The 19,831-nt window shown below is 42.3% G+C and overlaps 1 protein-coding gene across 1 annotated transcript in view; it reads right to left on the minus strand.

The window, feature by feature from the left end:
- Positions 1-6,226: 6,226 nt before the first annotated feature.
- ADPRHL1 (ADP-ribosylhydrolase like 1) overlaps positions 6,227-19,831 on the minus strand; it is an 85,166-nt gene continuing 71,561 nt past the window's right edge. Inside the window, exons 4-7 of the mRNA XM_073563542.1 lie at positions 16,903-17,043; positions 11,640-11,767; positions 9,634-9,766; positions 6,227-6,384 (exon numbers count right to left, since the gene is read on the minus strand). Of these exons, the coding sequence (XP_073419643.1) occupies positions 6,227-6,384; positions 9,634-9,766; positions 11,640-11,767; positions 16,903-17,043 (560 nt within the window). The remainder of the gene's footprint in view (positions 6,385-9,633; positions 9,767-11,639; positions 11,768-16,902; positions 17,044-19,831) is intronic.

A 19,831-nucleotide genomic window follows, 5' to 3' on the forward strand; every position in this document is an offset into this window, starting at 1 on the left:
CATCAGCACAATTTTGGAAACAACATTTTTTTTCGTTAGGAAGTTATAAGGGTTAAAAGTTGACCAGCAATTTCTCATTTTTACAACAAAATTTACAAAACCATTTTTTTAGGGACAACCTCACATTTGAAGTCACTTTGAGGGGTCTAAATGGCAGAAAACACCCAAAAGTGTCACCATTCTAAAAACTGCACCCCTCAAGCTACTCAAAACTACATTCAAGAAGATTATTAACCCTTCAGGTGCTTCACAGGAACTAAAGCAACATGGAATGAAAAAATGGACATTTTAATTTTTCCAACCAAAATTTTATTTTAGCATCAGTTTTTTCATTTTCACATGGGTAACAGGATAAAATGTATCCTAACATTTGTTGGGCAATTTCTCCTGAGTACACTGATTCCTCATATGTGGTCATAAACCACTGTTTGGGCGCACGGCAGGGCTCAGAAGGCAAGGAGCGCCATTTTACTTTTTGAATGTAAAATATGCTTGAATGTTTAGCGGTTGCCATGTCTTGTTTTAAGAGTACCTGTGTGCCTAAACATTGGAGCTCCCCCACAAGTGAGCCCATTTTGGAAACTAGACCCTCCAAGGAACTTATCTAGATGCATAGTATGCACTTTGAACCCCCAGGTGCTTCACAAATTGATCTGTAAAAAAAAAAAAGTACTTTTTTTTCACAAAAATTTTATTTGGCCTCAGTTTTTTCATTTTCACATGGGCAACAGGATAAAATGGATCCTAAAATTTGTTGGGCAATTTCTCCTGAGTACATCAATATCTCATATGTGGTCATAAACCACTGTTTGGGTGCACCGCAAGGCCCGGAAGGGAAGGAGCGCCATGTGACTTTTTGATTGGAAAATTAGCTCCAATCGTTAGCGGACACCATGTCGCATTTGGAGAGCCCCTGTGTGCCTAAACATTGGAGCTCCCCCACAAGTGACCCCATTTTGGAAACTAGACCCCCGAAGGAACTTATCTAGATGTGTGGTGAGCACTTTGAACCCCCAAGTGCTTCACAGAAGTTTATAACGCAGAGCAGTGAAAATAAAAAAATAATTTTTTTTCCTCAAAAATGATTTTTTAGCCCGCTATTTTTTATTTTCCCAAGGGTAACAGGATAAATTGAACCCCAAAAGTTGTTGTCCAGTTTGTCCTGAGTACACTGGTACCCCAAATGTGGGGGAAAACCACTGTTTGAGCGCACGGCATGGCTCAGAAGGGAAGGAGCGTCATTTGACTTTTTGAATGGAAAATTAGCTCCAATCGTTAGCGGACACCATGTTGTGTTTGCAGAGCCCCTGTGTGCGTAAACTTTGGAGCTCCCCCACAAATGACCCCATTTTGGAAACTAGACCCCCTAAGGAACTTATCTAGATGCATAGTGAGCACTTTGAACCCCCAGGTGCTACACAGAAGTTTATAATGCAGAGCCGTTAAAATAAAAATATTTTTTTTCCCTCAAAAAATAAATTTTTAGCCTGCTATTTTTTATTTTCACAAAGGTAACAGGATAAATTGGACCCCAAAAGTTGTCCAGCTTGTCCTGAGTACGCTGGTACCACATATGTGGGGGGGACCACTGTTTGGGCACACGTTGGGGCTCAGAAGGGAAGTAGTGACGTTTTGAAATGCCGACTTGATGGAATGGTCTGTGGGCGTCATGTTATGTTTGCAGAGCCCCTGATGTACCTAAACAGTGGAAACCCCCCACAAATGACCCCATTTTGTAAACTAGATCACCCAAGAAACCAATATAGATGTGTGGTGAGCACTTTGAACCCCCAAGTGCTTCACAGAAGTTTATAACGCAGAGCCGTGAAAATAAAAAAATATTTTTTTTTTCCTCAAAAAATTATTTTTAGTCCACTATTTTTTATTTTCACAAGGGTAACAGGATAAATTGGACCCCAAAAGTTGTTGTCCAGTGTGTCCTGAGTACGCTGGTACCCCATAAGTGGGGGGGGACCACTGTTTGGGCACACGTTGGGGCTCGGAAGGGAAGTAGTGACGCTTTGAAATGAAGACTTGATGGAATGGTCTGTGGGCGTCATGCTACATTTGCAGAGCCCCTGATGTACCTAAACAGTGGAAACCCCCCACAAGTGACCCCATTTTGGAAACTATATCACCTAAGGAACTAATCTAGATGTGAGGTCAGCACTTTGAACCCCCAAGTGCTTCACAGAAGTTTATAACGCAGAGCTGTGAAAATAAAAAAAAAATTTTTTTTCCTCAAAAAGTGATTTTTAGCCCACTATTTTTTATTTTCACAAGGGTAACAGGATAAATTAGACCCCAAAAGTTGTTGTCCAGTTTGTCCTGAGTACGCTGGTACCGCATATATGGGGGGGACCACTGTTTGGGCACACGTTGGGGCTCGGAAGGGAAGTAGTGACGCTTTGAAATGCCGACTTGATGGAATCGTCTGTGGGCGTCATGTTACGTTTGCAGAGCCCCTGATGTACCTAAACAGTGGAAACCCCCCCACAAGTGACCCCATTTTGGAAACTAGACCCCCCAAGGAACTTATCTAGATGTGTGGTGAGCACGTTGAACCCCCAAGTGCTTCACAGAAGTTTATAACGCAGAGCTGTGAAAATAAAAAAATATTTTTTTTTCCTCAAAAAGTGATTTTTAGCCCACTATTTTTTATTTTCACAAGGGTAACAGGATAAATTGGACCCCAAAAGTTGTTGTCCAGTTTGTCCTGAGTACGCTGGTACCCCATATATGGGGGGGACCACTGTTCGGGGACACGTTGGGGCTCGGAATGGAAGTAGTGACGTTTTGAAATGCCGACTTGATGGAATGGTCTGTGGGCGTCATGTTACGTTTGCAGAGCCCCTGATGTACCTAAACAGTGGAAACCCCCCACAAGTGACCCCATTTTGGAAACTAGACCCCCCAAGGAACTTATTATTGAAGCAAGGTTATGACATCAAGATGACCCCGGTGCAAGGGGACTCCACTGATGTGAACAGTTAATTAAAGAGGATTTCTGATGGATTGCAGACCAGGCAGGGCTGACAGAGGAATTTTGGGATATGAGTTTTATGGCTGGTAGAGATAATCTACACTCACTGGCCACTTTATTAGGTACACCATGCTAGTAAGGGGTTGGACCCCCTTTTGCCTTCAGAACTGCCTCAATTCTTCGTGGCAGAGATTCAACAAGGTGCTGGAAGCATTCCTCAGAGATTTTGGACCATATTGACATGATGGCATCACACAGTTGGCGCAGATTTGTCGGCTGCACATCCCTGATGCGAATCTCCCGTTCCACCACATCCCAAAGATGCTCTATTGGATTGAGATCTGGTGACTGAGGAGGCCATTTGAGTACAGTAAACTCATTGTCATGTTCAAGAAACCAATCTGAGATGATTCGAGCTTTATGACATGGCGCATTATCCTGCTGAAAGTAGCCATCAGATGTTGGGTACATTGTGGTCATAAAGGGATGGACATGGTCAGCAACAATACTCAGGTAGGCTGTGGCGTTGCAACGATGCTCAATTGGTACCAAGGGGCCCAAAGAGTGCCCAGAAAAAATTCCCCACACCATGACACCACCACCACAAGCCTGAACCGTTGATACAAGGCAGGATGGATCCATGCTTTCATGTTGTTTACACCAAATTCTGACCCTACCATCCGAATGTCGCAGCAGAAATCGAGACTCATCAGACCAGGCAACGTTTTTCCAATCTTCTACTGTCCAATTTCGATGAGCTTGTGCAAATTGTAGCCTCAGTTTCCTGTTCTTAGCTGAGAGGAGTGGTACCCAGTGTGGTCTTCTGCTGCTGTAGCCCATCTGCCTCAAAGTTCGACGCACTGTGCGTTCAGAGATGCTCTTCTGCCTACCTTGGTTGTAACGGGTGGCAATTTGAGTCACTGTTGCCTTTCTATCAGCTCGAACCAGTCTGCCCATTCTCCTCTGACCTCTGGCATCAACATGGCATTTCCGGCCACAGAACTGCCGCTCACTGGATTTTTTTTCTTTTTCGGACCATTCTCTGTAAACCCTAGAGATGGTTGTGCGTGAAAATCCCAGTAGATCAGCAGTTTCTGAAATTCTCAGACCAGCCCTTCTGGCACCAACAATCATGCCACGTTCAAAGGCACTCAAATCACCTTTCTTCCCCATACTGATGCTCGGTTTGAACTGCAGGAGATTGTCTTGACCATGTCTACATGCCTAAATGCACTGAGTTGCCGCCATGTGATTGGCTGATTAGAAATTAAGTCTTAACACACAGTTGGACAGGTGTACCTAATAAAGTGGCCAGTGAGTGTATAATCTTTAGCATCAGCTCAAACAGAAAGGCAAGCACTGCAGATTACATTAAAATTCTTTGTCCTCTCTTGCAAATTATGAATTGAAGTTTTTATGAACAACATCGATATGACAGATATGAAAAACATATTTTCAGAGTCATGACGAAGTGGTGAACATAACGCATTGCCTTATGTCACTAAACGGTTAACACTGGTCAGATGGATGACAATATCCATGCCATGTTTCCTATCTATAGAAAGATAAAATTATGAAAGGATATATGACATTGATATCTCCACCTGGGACATCCAGGGGAGAAGAGATAGTGGAAGTTGAGGATCCCATAATTTTCTGTACACCAGCCACATTCCACGACCGGCCCTGTTATGAGTTACCGGAGGAGAGGTATCTGGGCATGACTTGTGTTAATATAACCAAATACTGAACTATGATCAGTGTCAGTCCTGAGAGAGACAAGTCCACTGTGGTTCTGTACTGTTACTCTCAAAAAATTAAGAACTCCCCTTCATAAGAGAGACAGAGCCAACCCTTCGACATGAGGTTTGTTACATTTCTTCTGTTCATCTTTTTTTATGTACTGTATTTTTTGGAGTATGAGATCCACTTTTTCCCCCAAATTTTGGGGTAAAATGGGGATGCATCTTATAATCTACCTTAACACGTGGGGGTTGGCTGTGGTGGAGCAGGATCCCAGGAGGCAGGGTCGCTGCTGCGAGAAGCTGACGGCGGCATCAGGAATGGGGCGATGCGGCGTGCCCAAGGCTGGGAGGAGGGGTTGCGATTCAGGCTTTCAGAAAATGTTGGAAGTCCCACCGCAGCCTCGCCCTACTGAACACCTCCCAGCCCAGGACCTGTAGCATTGCCTAACTCGTGCCACTGCCAGCTTCCTGCAGCACCTATTCTGCTTCCTGGGACCCCACTTCCCCACAGCAGCTACTCCCCACTGTTAAGCTACTGTAAAAGGACTATAAGAGGCACCATCATTTTACTAACACATTTTTTCCTATTTTTCTCCCCAAAATTTGGGGTGTGTCTTATAGTCCCCAAAATACGTTAATTGTTTATACTGTTTTGTTCATTTTGTATATTTTTATACACTGCCTACTTTTTGGATTAAATATATCAAATTTTAATAACTTTCTTCCTCTTGCGCTATAAATCGCTCCCTGAAGTAATACGCTATGTGTAACAGGTGTCCAATCGGCCTGTATAAACGATTGGTGGTGTCAGTTAGTACTTTTGTTATTGTAGCGTTGATAGTGACCGTTCCAGAAAATATATATTCCATGTTTGGAATCAGATTTGTATATACTGTATTAGCTGTTCATGGTGAGTTCTCCAATAACTGGCCTAGTAGTGAAAATAGCCGAGGCCTCGTCTATCACTCGTCAGTCAATTGCATAATTGTCCTGACGATTGAAGGCAGCACACTGCTGTTCCTTAACAAATTGGTGGTAGCGGTGGAATCTGCGTGATCTCTCCGCCTATTCTTCTGACAAATTGGTGGCAGCAGTGGGATCTGTGTGATCTCCTGACTATTTCCTTGACCGTTCCCCTTTAAACTCTACTGAAAAGGCAAGCAAACTAAATGCACCAGTGTCAGGAGACCTTAATATATAATTTCTGTATGTATAAATTATGCATGAACTTTCCAACAACTTGTATTGTAGGTTACATATTCTGAGGTTTTACAATCGCACATGTAACATATCTTTCTTCACATGCATACAGTTCAGTAGTGGGTTTAGTTTTTATATGACATAACTGAGGTAGCATGACAGCAACTAACAAAAATAACACAAAGTAAGAACTACATATAAGATCAACATAGGAAATGGAAAAAACCCACACGTGCACCTTAAAACACTGCTAATTTTTAGTTTTTCCTTCAGAATTAATATATTAAAAATAGCAGTTTTACTTTTCTTTTGAAGATACTTGGTAGAGCTTTTCGCCCAGATACTGGAGCTTTTCTTTTAGTTCAATTTCCTGGTATAAACCCTTTGGTACATTGTTTATACCATACAGCAATCCAAACAGGCAACCTGCAATGGATCCAGTAGCAGCACTTTCTCCTGCAACAAAAAGGGTAATTTTCTAAAAAAAATGTATAAAAATAGTGTAAGCATTAAATGTGGGATAGAAGACCCTAATAATTCAGTTTGTCATTGGGAACTACATATTTACACAAGGCACATTTTCTAATACCTTAATAAATAGGCAATAGTAATTGAGGCCCCTCCTTAAAGAGAATCTGTAAGCGGTTTGTTGCTATGTAATCTCAGAGCAGCATGATATAGGGTCAGAGACCTTGATTCCAGCAGTCTTGGTGTAGTTTGGATAGAATCCCTGTTTTCTCTGCTGCAGTTGTAGCAGTGCTATCAATGATGAGCTCTGTATGACACAGCCTACACTCCTGATTGTATGCAGGAAGCAGCCACAGTATATTGTGAGCAAGTTGCCAATCATTGGTGGAGTTGAGGTTAGATTAGCTGGACTGCCTAGCATGACACCTAGTCCTCTTATGACATTCTCCTGATGATAAAACAATGATTATATCGAAAAATACAACACGCAGCCTAATAAGTTACACATCCCTGGAATTGTCCTCTCTGCCCCTACATTATGCTGTTCTCAGATTAAATAATACATCACATATTTTTATATGTATTTTTCTGCACTTTGTTTTTCAGGGTGCAGCCGGGCCCATTTGGTCTTATAAAATGTGGTGTCTGTTCACATGGGATGCATTTGGATAGCACTGGGCAGCCCGCCTAATCTAATAGTATGGGTGTCACTAATAGGCTGTAAATCAGATGCTATACCATTGTGTGAACAGCGCCACATACAAATCTCTATTGTGCAATAGCATATTAAGCAGCCATCCCCTCCATGGATTGGTAGGCCGTGAGTGGTTGTCTGATCGGTATTTTTGCACCTGTGTTACCGCCATCTTAACTATATGGGTCTGCATTTGTCTGGAGGCCTGGGCAGGTAAGCATCGCTGCCTTTTTTCTGCTGGTCTCAGAATAAATAGCAGAAACTTGCTGACGGAATCTCTTCCAGGACCTCTCTCTATTTGCCAGAAAGTCACTTGCTCTGAAGGACCGGGCATGTGAGCATTACACTCACAGCCGACTGAGTTAAAGGGAATCTGTCACCCCATTTTTGGCCTATAAGATGCGGCCACAGCCATCAGGGTCTTATCTACAGCATTCTGATTGTGGTGAAATGTGTGCTGAGGGTGGTATATGTGTTGAAGCACGTGGTAGTGTGTGGCGCATTTTGTGTGTGTGTGTATCCCCGTGTGTGATGAGTATCCCATGTCAGGGCCCCACCTTAGCAACTGTACGGTATATACTCTTTGGCGCCATCGCTCTCATTCTTTAAGTCCCCTTTGTTCACATCTGGCAGCAGTCAATTTGCCTCCAACACTTTTCCTTTCACTTTTTCCCCATTATGTAGATAGGGGCAAAATTGTTTGGTGAATTGGAACTTGCGGGGTTAAAATTTCGCCTCACAACATAGCCTATGACGCTCTCGGGGTCCAGACGTGTGACTGTGCAAAATTTTGTGGCTGTAGCTACGACGGTGCAGATGCCAATACATACATACACTTTTTCCCCATTATGCAGATAGGGGCAAAATTGTTTGGTGAATTGGAAAGCGCGGGGTTAAAATTTCGCCTCACAGCATAGCCTATGATGCTCACGGGGTCCAGATGTGTGACTGTGCCAAATTTTGTGGCTGTAGCTGCGACGGTGAGGATGCCAATCCCGGACATACATACATACATACACACCCACATTGAGCTTTATATATTAGATTTACACATACAGTGGGTAAAAAAAGTATTGGAAATATCACCAGTTTTCTAAATAAATATATTTCTAATGATGCCATTGACATGAAAATCTCAGATGTCAATAGCATCCCATCCAATCCACACAAGCAAAGAAATTAAACTATAGATGTCCATAAATTAAGTTATATGTACAAATTAGAAATGACGCAGGGAAAAAGTATTGTACACATGAAGAAAGAGTGGTGCAAAAAGCCATGGAAAGTCATGACACCAACTGAAATCTATCAGTAATTAGAAAGCAATCCTGACACTTAGTGAAAAATAATATCAGCTGATTCAACTCATGGCCTATAAAAAGGTGTTTCACTACCAAGGTGTCACACAAGAAACATCTCATGATGGGTAAAACCAGTGAGCTGTCTCAAGACTTTCACAACATTATTGTTGTAAAACATACTAATGGCATTGGTTAGAGAATAATTTCTAAACTACTGAAGGTTACATGAAGCACTGTTGGGGCAGTAATCCAGAAGTGGAAAGAAAATAATTTTCCCATAAACCAGTCACAACCAGGTGCTCTCCATGAGATTTCAGGCAGAGGAGTGAAAAGAATTGTCAGAAGAGTTGGACAAGAACCACCTGTGCAGAGCCACATAAAGAACTGGAATTAGCAGGTACATTTGTTTCAAAGAAAACTATAAGTAATGCATTCAACCTCCATAGCCTGCTTGCACGTTCACCATGCAATACTCCATTACTGAACAAACAGCAAGGTCAAGCACGTTTAAAGTTTGCTAAACAACATTTAGACAAGCTTGTGAAATATTTGGAAAATATAAGTCTGGTCAGATGAGACCAAAATCGAACTCTTTGAATGTCATAATACACACCATGTTTGGAAGCCAAAAGGCACTGCATATTACTCCAAAAACACCATATCAACAGTGAAGTTTGTATGTGGGAGCATCAAGACTTACCGGGATGATGAAGATAAAACAAGGGTAGACATTTCAGCAAGACAATGATCCCAAACATACAGCCAAGGAAACTCTCAAATAGTTTCAGAAAAAGAAAATCAATCTGCTAGAATGGCCCAGCCAATCACCTTACCTGAATCCAATAGAAAATTTATGGAGGGAACTAAAGCCAGAGTTCATTGCAAGAGCCCACGGAACCTTCAGGATTTGTGTGTAAGAATGAACCAAAATTGTGTCTGAGCAAAGCATGCGACTAGTTTCTCCATACAGGAGGCATCTTGAATCTGTTCATCACCAACAAAGACTTTAGCATAAAGTATTAAATAAATATCAGTAAGCGTGTTCAATACTTTTTCCTGTGTCATTTCTCATGATTACTCATAATCATAACTTAATTTATGGACATCTATGGTTTGATTTCTTTGCCTGTGTAGATTGAATGGGTTGTTACAAACATCTGGGGAGAATTTAATGTCAATAGCATGTGTTCAATACTTATTTCACATATACTATGATATATACTAGAATTTTGAGTCCCTTACCTCCATGGAACATGGCTCGACTGCAGAGCTCTTTCCAATCCTCACCAGCTCCTAAGAGGGCATCATATGCAATCATCGGTGCATCATGTCCCTTTCTTCCACCACGGCCTTCTGAGCTCCATTTCTTATACATCTATGGTATGTATGAAGTCTTAGTATATATTAGACTTTTAAAGGGTTATTCCCATCTTGAAAGATGCATGTGATTATATAGTGCTTGTAAAAAAAGCTTTGTAATTTACTTTTAATTAAAATTCTTCCTTGTTCTCCTGATAACATCTTATTGTCATAGAGATCAGCCACTCCTGCTACCTAGCAGAAGTTTCAAGCATGAGCGATGCTTACAAGTTCTTTTGTATTGACTTTGTAAGCACTGCACTAAAGCTGGCTGGGATTCATGGCATGTGCTGTTATTGCCTGATCTAGGCCAGCTTCATTCCAACTGCACATCTTATGCTGCAGAGGGAAAGCTGCCTCACATAGCTGCATCAGGAGTGTACAACTCTAGACAGCACTGCTAGCCTAAGCTGCCCATGAAGTGCCCATTCCGCCAACAATTAGCAAGACAAGAGATTGGGAAGTGGAGAAAGACTCTCACGGTGCTAGCAGGGATGTCACCGAAGTCACAGCAGTTCAGCCCGGTTGGGAACGGCGCCTCACTGACTGGAGGTAACCTCGATGACGTCACCACAAGTCTCTGAGGCTGCACTTGAAGCAGTTGTCACCAGCGGTTTTCAGCCTGGACAGTCGCATCTTGGCACCGTCCAGGATGAAAACTGTTTATCCCCTAGGCATGGATTATGGCGTGGGAAGAATGACGGACAGGTATGGTATATATTGTTTTTTTTTTATTTTACTTTTATTACAGGAGATTGAGGGCTTCACTGGAATTAGGCATTTAAATAATAATGGAAAACTGTGTTTAGTCTTATTTCAAATAAAGGACTTTTTTCTTGCTGTGTCTTTATTTACCATATAACTATAGGATTAGTAATGGTTGGATGTCTTATAGACGCCTCTCCATTACTAAGCCGTGGGCTTGATGTCACCTGACAATACAAAGGTGACATCAACCCCACAAATATGAACCCCACTTGCCACGGCTACAGGGCAAGTGAGAAGAGCCGGGCAAAGCGCCAGAATTGGCACATCTAATAGATTGCCTTTTTTGGGCATCTGCGGGCTGCTATTTTTAGGCTGGGAGGGACCAATATCCATGGCCCCTTACCAGCCTGAGAATACCAACCTCCAGCTGTGAGCTTTAGCAAAGTTGGTTGTCAAACATGGGGGGGACCCCATGCCGTTTTTTAACATTATTTATTTATTTAAATAATTAAAAATCAGCATGGGAACCCCTCTATTCTTGATAACTAGCCTTGCTGCAGCTGAAAGCTGAGGGTTGCAGCCCCCAGCTGTGAGTTTTGCCTGGCTGGTTAGCAAAAATACAGGGGAACCCATGCCATTTTTTAAAAAAATTATTTACTTACAGCGCAGGAGCGGCTGATGAATACTCCCATCTGTTGCTCCTGCTCTCACTGTAATTAGCAGCAGCAGGTGTCGGATGATGGGATCAGTAGTCCCATCAGCTGACACCAATCACTGGAGTTTTATACCTCCGATCACAGCTGAGTGCTCACGCTGTCTTTTGACAGCGTGGGAACCGCGGCTCTCTGACTGGCGGGGATGATTTCACCGCCGATCAGAAGCGGTGTTTGCCTCACTGTCATGCACACGACAGCATGACAAACACCGAACCCGAACAGTAACACGGACTTCCTGCTGAAGTCTGTGTTCGCTGTCCGTGCCCGAACAGTAGGTGTCCAGTACGGATGCCAAACTTTACTGTTCAGGTATGCCCATCTCTATGCTTGACAGCTTCTCCATGCAAACTTTTCCTCACTGATGTCATTTGGTGGTGGTGTAGTTTCTGGAGTCCATAACTACTACTTTCATGTCTACGATGTATCTGTCCAGCTGTAAAACTATTATAAAATGAACAGCCGTACCTTGTCTCTCTCATCAGCATCATATTTATCAGGAAATGTAGGCATGTTCACATTGTCTTCTTCTATTCCTCGTTCTTCCAGGTAAAATTGCCATTTAGCCTCAAAGTAGAACCAATGCTCTTGGTATTCTATGTAAAATGAAATTCACATAGAATCAATAACATAAAAATGGCTGATAAGATGGTCCAAATAACGTTATAGTGAATTCTAAAATATATTTGGACAGTTCTTGGTCAAAAGGTAAAAGAAATCACCAATTGTCCCTACCCTTGACACATTGTAGGTGAAGGTTTTGGTTACAGACCTACAATAGAAGCTAAGGAGTTTTATGATATACATTAGCTTATATCAGATATAAAGTATATATAAAAAGTCACATATGCTTACAAATGTTTTGAAACATAAACTGAAATATTTTCGGGTGGAAACAGAAAAATAAAAAATTAATATAATGTGGTTAAATAAACATGTACACACTGTAATGCAGCAGGGTTCGTTCAGTGTGACAGACAGGGACCACAGGAAAAGTTCACAGCAAACGTGTTTAATGTTCACATTCACACAGTGTACAGCACACGGTATCCTCCGGATCACAACGAGGAAACAAAACAGTCCGTGGAAGTTTGGTAGCCGAATGCGACGGCACTATCGTATCACGCTGCGGGGTGCCGGAGTTCGCTCTGCTGGCTCTGTGATAACTGACACAGGCTGAGCATCTGCAGAGCCAACTGTTACAAAAATTGCAAAACTCCAAACTGATACACCCAACTCCCTGCTGCTGGGGTTTTAACAAGCAACCTGTGGGGCAGTGGGCCACATGGAAAACCTAAGGCCGGGGGGGGTTGAGGAAATGGACCGCCCCACTACCATCCAGGTAGTCCATTTAGAAAAATAAAAGCATGTTTCCTTTACCCCTTAGTGACTGAAACAATTTGACCAAGCCAATTTTTAAATTCTGACCACTGTCACTTTATGAGGATATAGCTCTGGAACGCTTTAACGGATCCCTCTGATTCTGACCATGTTTTTTTGCGACATATTGTACTTCATGTTAATGGTAAAATTTCTTCGATATGACTTGCTTTTATTTTTGAAAAAAAATAAACAGAAATATGGTGAAAATGTTTAAAATTTTGCAATTTTCAAACATTTAATTTTTTATGCCCTTAAATCAGAGAGACATGTCGCACAAAATACTTAATAAATAACATTTCCCACATATCTACAGTAGTTTACATCAGCACAATTTTGGAAACAAAAATTTTTCCGTAAGGAACTTATAAGGGTTAAAAGTTGATCAGCGATTTCTCATTTTTACAACAAAATTTACAAGCGCTGTTTTACTTTCTCAATGCAGAATTGGCTAGAATTGAGATGGGACACCATGTTGCATTTGAAGACCCCCTGATATGCCTAAACAGTGGAAACCCCCCACAAGTTACACCATTTTGGAATTTTGGAAACTAGGCCCCCCCCAAGGAACTTATCTAGATGTGGGGTCAGCACATTGAACCCCCAAGTGCTTCACAGATGTTTATAACGTAGAGCTGTGAAAATAAAAAAATCATATTTTTTCCACAAAAATGATTTTTCGCCCCTATAATTTTTATTTTCCCAAGGGTAACAGGAGAAATTAGACTCCCAAAGTTGTTGTGCAATTTGTCCTGAGTACGCCGAGTATGCTGATATGTGGGGTAAACCACTGTTTGACATTTTCAAGTTTTGGAGACCCCCTTATGTACCTAAACCGTGAAAACCCGCCAATTCTAACTCCAGCCCTAACACCAACACACCTCTAACCCTAATCCCAACCCTAACCTTAACCCTAACCACAACCCTATCCCCAACAAAACCCTAATCCCAACCCTAACCATAACCCTAACTACAAACCTAACACACCCCTAACCATAATCCCAACCCTAAGCCTAATCCCAACCCTAGCACCCTAACTTTAGCTCCAACCCTAACTTTAGCCCCAACCCTAACCCTAGCTTTAGTCCCAACCCTAATCCCAACTTTAGCATCAACCCTAACCCTAATTTTAGCCCCAACCCTAACCCTAACTTTAACCCCAACCCTAACCCTAACTGTAGCCCAATTCTAACCCTGATGAGAAAAAGGAAATAAATACACTTTTTTTATTTTAATATTTTTCCCTAACTAAGGGGGTGATAAAGGGAGGTTTGCTTTACTATTTATTTTTATTTTGATCACTCTGATAGGGTCTATCACAGTGATCAAAATGAACCAATAGGAAAAAAATCTCATATTGTTGCCGGGTGCCGGCCAGCAGATCTCGGCGGGCGCACTGCGCATGCGACCGCCATTTTCTCCCAGAAGAAAAAGTCAGTGGCCCGGGGGACTCTTCAGGGGGGCATGAAGGGACAACGGAGGTACCGGGGGAGTGATCGGGGGATCGGGGGATCCTATTTCGCACATCAGAGGAGAGCGAAATTAAATGGAAATTCTGACTTTTTTTGTAGGTAGTCGCCGTTATACTGTTAATAACGGTGATCGCAACACCGGGGTCGATAAAAACTGACCCAAATTATGTTGTCTGGGGTCTCGGCTACCCCCGGCAACCGAGACCCCAGAGAAATTCCGACGCTGGGGGGGCGCTATACCATTAAACCTCAGCTCGGTTAAAAAGTGGCGCTGTGGTTTAAGTACCCTTAATTGCCGTCGTTAAAAGGCGTATAGGTGTTCGTTAAGGGGTTAATTGTGCCCTGGACAAATACCTTGCCCAAGACTATGCTTACTTTTATTCTGTATTACAATCACAGCTATGCCTGTGACTGCAATACACTCCTGCAGCCTCAATACGCTTCTGAGCGCATCTTGGGGGGGACACCTAGTGACCCTCGCAAATAACACCGGCCGCTGCCTCACATCCCTTAAAACTAATACTTTGTTGGAGTCCCCTTTCAATGTACAACAGTATTCAGACTTTTGGGTAGTAGTCTATGAGCATGGCACGTATAGAATTTGCAATGCTTACCCACTCTTCCGTGCAGTAACTCTCTAAATCTGTCAAATTGCGAGGTCATCTCCTGTGTACAGCATTTTTCAGTTCAACCACATATTCTCAACTATATTCACATATTGGTTCGGGCTGGGCCATTCCAAAACTGTCATTTTTTGGCAAAGCTATTTTTTTATTTATTTGGCGCAAGGATGGGAAACCTTTATTTCTTCCAAGGGCCATTTGGATATTTATAACATCATTCAGGGGCTGTTCAAAATAGGAACTTTAAATATTTCTATATTTGTTCAAATATATAATTAACTCATTGCTAATGTGATGGTTGGTTGAGGTGGTATTGATGATGCTGCTACTTGCAACTATTTTTCCAGGATTGGGTCGGTTTTGAGAGCAATCGACTCTTTGCTATAAATTTTTTAATGAACTGATCTCAGCAGTAAGTTCTTCCAAACACAGATATATATATATTATACTGTATGTCTCCTCAAAGTGGAAAATTCATCACTGCTCATGTTACATTTATAGAACTCAAGCAGTGAGCGGTCTGCAGTATTTATATATACATTATATATATATATATATATATAAATATATATATATATACACACTGGGACTGCTATATATACATCAAATACGAGACATAGACTGTTGCATACATCACATAGGGTGCACTGGGACTGCTCTATGTACATCACATATGAAATGCCGAAACTGCTGTGTATACTGTACATAACATAGGAAACATTGAGACTGCTGTATAGACATTACATGGGAGATACAGAGATTGCTGTGTACACAACACATAGGAGACACAGAGACAGCAGTATTCATCACACAGGAGCCACTGAGACTGTATTGATCACATAGGAGACACAGAGACTGCTTTACATACACATAGGGGGCACTGCTGTATCTACTGTATATCATATAGGATACAGGGCGACTGGTGAATTTAAATCCCATAGCATGGGAGCCGCTGTGGCTGCAGTCTATACATCACATGGGAGACGTTACGGCTGCTGTTTTAAGTGAGAATGGAGTGCAGAGCATACGCAGAGCGTTCTTCTCCTGACACTGAAGAACTAACACACCAGATAAAGGTTTTCTTGATTACAATACTCACTTAAAAGCTTATATAGTCCACTACAAAAAAATACTCCAGGTATGTATTTTCTTGCTTTTTTTTTTACAAGGGGACAGGGTCAGTGTCACCACCCGGCGCACCCGGGCAAGTGCCAGGGCCCTATGGGGCTTGTGAGTCTGGGGAGCCCAGTGCCAGTGGCCGCGATTGACCCCCACGCTTGCTCAGGGCCCCGGCACTTGCAATACTTACCTCTCCCTGTTCCTCCGGTGTCTATGTGTTTTCTGACTCACTGACACCTAAGGGCAGAGGGCACGATAATGTCACTGCCAGAAGATGGTGATGCTGAGGAGTCCAGACCTGCGGCCAGCGAGGAGAGATGAGTATTTGATTTTATTTTATGTATGGAGCAATATATGGAGTCTATTCTGTATGGAGCATTATATGGGGACCCATACTATATGGAGCATAATATGGGGCCCATTCTGCATGGAGGACTGTGTGGTGCCCATAATTCTGTATGGAGGACTATGTGGTGCCCATAATACTATGTGGAGGACTATGCGGTGCCCATAATTCTGTATGGAGGACTATGTGGTGCCCATAATACTGTATGGAGGACTGTGATGTGTCCATAATACTGTATGGAGGATTACGTGGTGCCCATAGTTCTGTATGGAGGACATGTGGTGCCCATAATACTGTATGAAGGACTATGTGGTGCCCATAATACTGTATGGAGGACTATACTGTCCGGTTTAAAGTTAAAACTTTTGAACCCCCCCAGGGGACACACTGTGTGCTGCAAGGATTCAATGGTTTCTGGGCTATTGTAGTATATACAATAGATATCACTCATGTAATGTAAGAAGTAAGTGAAATCTTTGGCATTGTGCTATATATATATTTATTTGCCATATCTGTGCATCATGAATCGCGGTATGTTTTAAAGGGGCCCACTGAGACACTTTCGCCTGGGACCCATGAAAATCTGGAGCCAGCCCTGAAAGGGGGCATTTGTATGATATTTGACAATGCATGGCATACAGTGGCATAAATTAGGGCTTTACATTTGGGGTATATGTCCAACCTCAGCATAAGCAGAGTACTACTTAACGTGCATCAGTTTGTTTTTTAGCAAACCACAAACACTACTAATGGTTTTACAACAAAAAAAGTAATTTTGGTTATTCTCTTACCTGCCATATGGCGAATGGCTTTCTTACAGTATTCCTCAGCCATTGGGATTACCTTAAGCATATCTCTACCCCACCGAACCAAAGGCTTTCCTTGTATTGCATAGGAGGCAAACAGAGCAGTGCAGAGTGAACCCAGAAATCCTACAAGTTGGAATACATGGAGTTAAAGAATTAGTAAGCACCAAGATATGACAAAATATACACACATTTCCTTTGCATTCACTTGTTGACCTAATGTGGCATGACAAATACAGTACATGGGTGTACATGCTCAGACTGGCCTACTGTAGAAGATGTGAATCCCCCCTAGGGCCCCTGTGCATAAGTAAGCCACTTAGCCACAATGATCAATTTTTGGCATAGTAGGAATTTGTATGTTCTCCTAGTGATTGTGTGGGTTTCCTCCGGAAACTCCAGACTCCTCCTACACTCCACAGACATACTGTAAGGGAATGTAGATTATGAGCCAATGGGGACAGTTCCAATAATATCTGTAAAGTGCTGTGGAATTAATGCAATTAATGGTGCTATGTTCTGTATGTGAGTAAATAGTACATTTGCTTCACTGTGTGCAGACAAAAGCAGCATCTGATAATTTATTCAAGAAACTACTGAGTTTATTATTTTTTGGAACCATAGGTAAATTTGCGAAAGAGGGGAAAGTAATATCTATATAGAGTTGTAGAGTGGACCCCCAGCGTCAATATTACTGGTGGACACTTGCCACCCCAGTCCGACATTGTAGGTAGACACAGGTATAATGTACATAATTGTGATCTATCAATTCTTTCTAGTTTGAACTAAAGAATTTAAGAATGCAGATTACAGTAATATTTATTTGTACATAACACTAAATTAGTGCTATGTCAATGGGACATTAGGACGTTTTAGAGATCTTAGAAACATCATCAAGACATTTGTGATGTGTATGACATTTAGGGTCCATTTTCATTTCTTTCTTAGATATAGCAACCATGCAATGAAACAGTAAAACTAGTCATAGCAATTCTTCAAGCAAATCTTATATTTTCTGAATGGGATGAGAAGAAAAGGAGTCAAACTATGATTTAAAAAAGACAACAATTTTTACACTATAACAGCTAATCTTCTACATAAAAGACTTTCAATTCCATTAATGATTCCTGAATCTGTTCTATCAATTATTCCCTAAGCCACAGCACTCTTGGGGCAAAGGAAGATATTTCACAACTTCTTTCTGTTGATTTATTGGATGAAATAAACAGTCAGCCTTTGTACTTGGGTGACATGTGGCTGTAAAGGTCGGCCAGGGTGGTTGTCGTGGCTTTGGTTATTTGCGTTAAGGCACCCTGATGTCCCTTCACAAGTATACACTGTCCATCAATCAGCGTACCTGTAGCTCCTGCTCCAGCACCTTCAGGGTCCCCTCCACGAAGCGGGAAGCTTTCACTGTCCGCTTGTACACAAAATGAGCCACAGTACATTTCGACTTGCCAATAAACAACTTTCCTGAATTTCTTCTTACACAGCACATTCATATTTGTTACAGCATCAATATTAGATTGTACAAAATGCAACTCTTCCTCTTTCCCTTTCCTTTTCTCTCTGTCACCTAGCAAGTTCCCGGGTCAGACCATATGTTTCGGTTCCTCAGCGTCCTCCCTGTTAAGACTTTGTTCGGGAGTTTCCTCAGCCGTTTTGCCCTGGTTCTGAGGGCATCAGCCCATGCAATAAACTACCACATGATGAGCGACCTGCCCGCAATGCTGTGACTACTCCTTGAGATACAGTTTCCTCTACTACTGCGCTGCTACCCTTGCTGATGCTCCGGCCCACAATCACTGGATGGCTGGGTTTCACACTTGCAATGTTATGTGGTACGGTGGCACCCGGGCTAGATAGCACACCCGAGCTAATGGGCGCCCTGGCCCTGACTGACTCTACTAGGAAGTGATTCCTGCCTCATCCCACCGTAGCCCCTCCTATGTTTAACTATGTATAATACTAAACCCTATAACTATCATGCCCCCATCTAGTAACAAACAGGGGGAACTGCACTTTCCCTATAAGATAACAGTAAATATAATACAGTAGCAGCACAAGTACTTTACATATGTAAACCACAATTATACAAAGCGGGACATAATTAAAAAGGGGTTAAAGGCAGATATCATTCAATGCAACCCCTTATATGGCCATAGGAGATGAAGGACATTATTAAAATGCCTGTGTTGGTGGCTCTGTCAGCTGTGGTAGTAGGGGCATGACAGTGCCAACCAAGGTGGTATTGACACTCTGAGTCAGAGCAATTCTAGAGGTGGGTGTAACGAGACTCTGTCAGTCAGGGATCTGGACTTAAACAGGGAACTCTGGGCTGTAGCCATGGAAAAAGCTGCTGTTCAGTGGTACAGGCTCACAACAATGGTTGGATAGCATGGTCAGAACCAATAGGGAAGGAAAAGTACAAAATGAGAATACGCAAGATTAGTAGTTAAACATGACAAGGTCAAAACAGGAAACAATAATACATAGGTTCTTTACTTTGCTGCCGCTGCCACTACTGGCCCTACACAGTCATACATCTCATTGCCTGTCTCATGATTCTCTATACTATGCGGTTGCAGTTGTTGCCAGCGTCACTGCTATTAGACAGCCACACATCTCTCTCTCACCTACCATCGAAACCTTCAAAAAGAGCCTGAAGACCCACCTCTTCCGACAAGCCTATAACCTGCAGTAACCACCGATCGACCAAACCGCTGCACGACCAGCTCTACCCTCGCCTACTGTATTATCACCCATCCCTTGAAGATTGTGAGCCCTCGCGGGCAGGGTCCTCTCTCCTCCTGTACCAGTTATGACTTGTATTGTTTAAGATTATTGTACTTGTTTTTATGTATACCCCTCCTCACATGTAAAGCGCCATGGAATAAATGGCGCTATAACAATA

The sequence above is a fragment of the Dendrobates tinctorius genome, unplaced genomic scaffold (genome assembly GCF_039654945.1).
Source record: "Dendrobates tinctorius isolate UK_male_01 unplaced genomic scaffold, ASM3965494v1 ptg000394l, whole genome shotgun sequence".
In the NCBI taxonomy this organism is placed as follows: domain Eukaryota; kingdom Metazoa; phylum Chordata; class Amphibia; order Anura; family Dendrobatidae; genus Dendrobates; species Dendrobates tinctorius.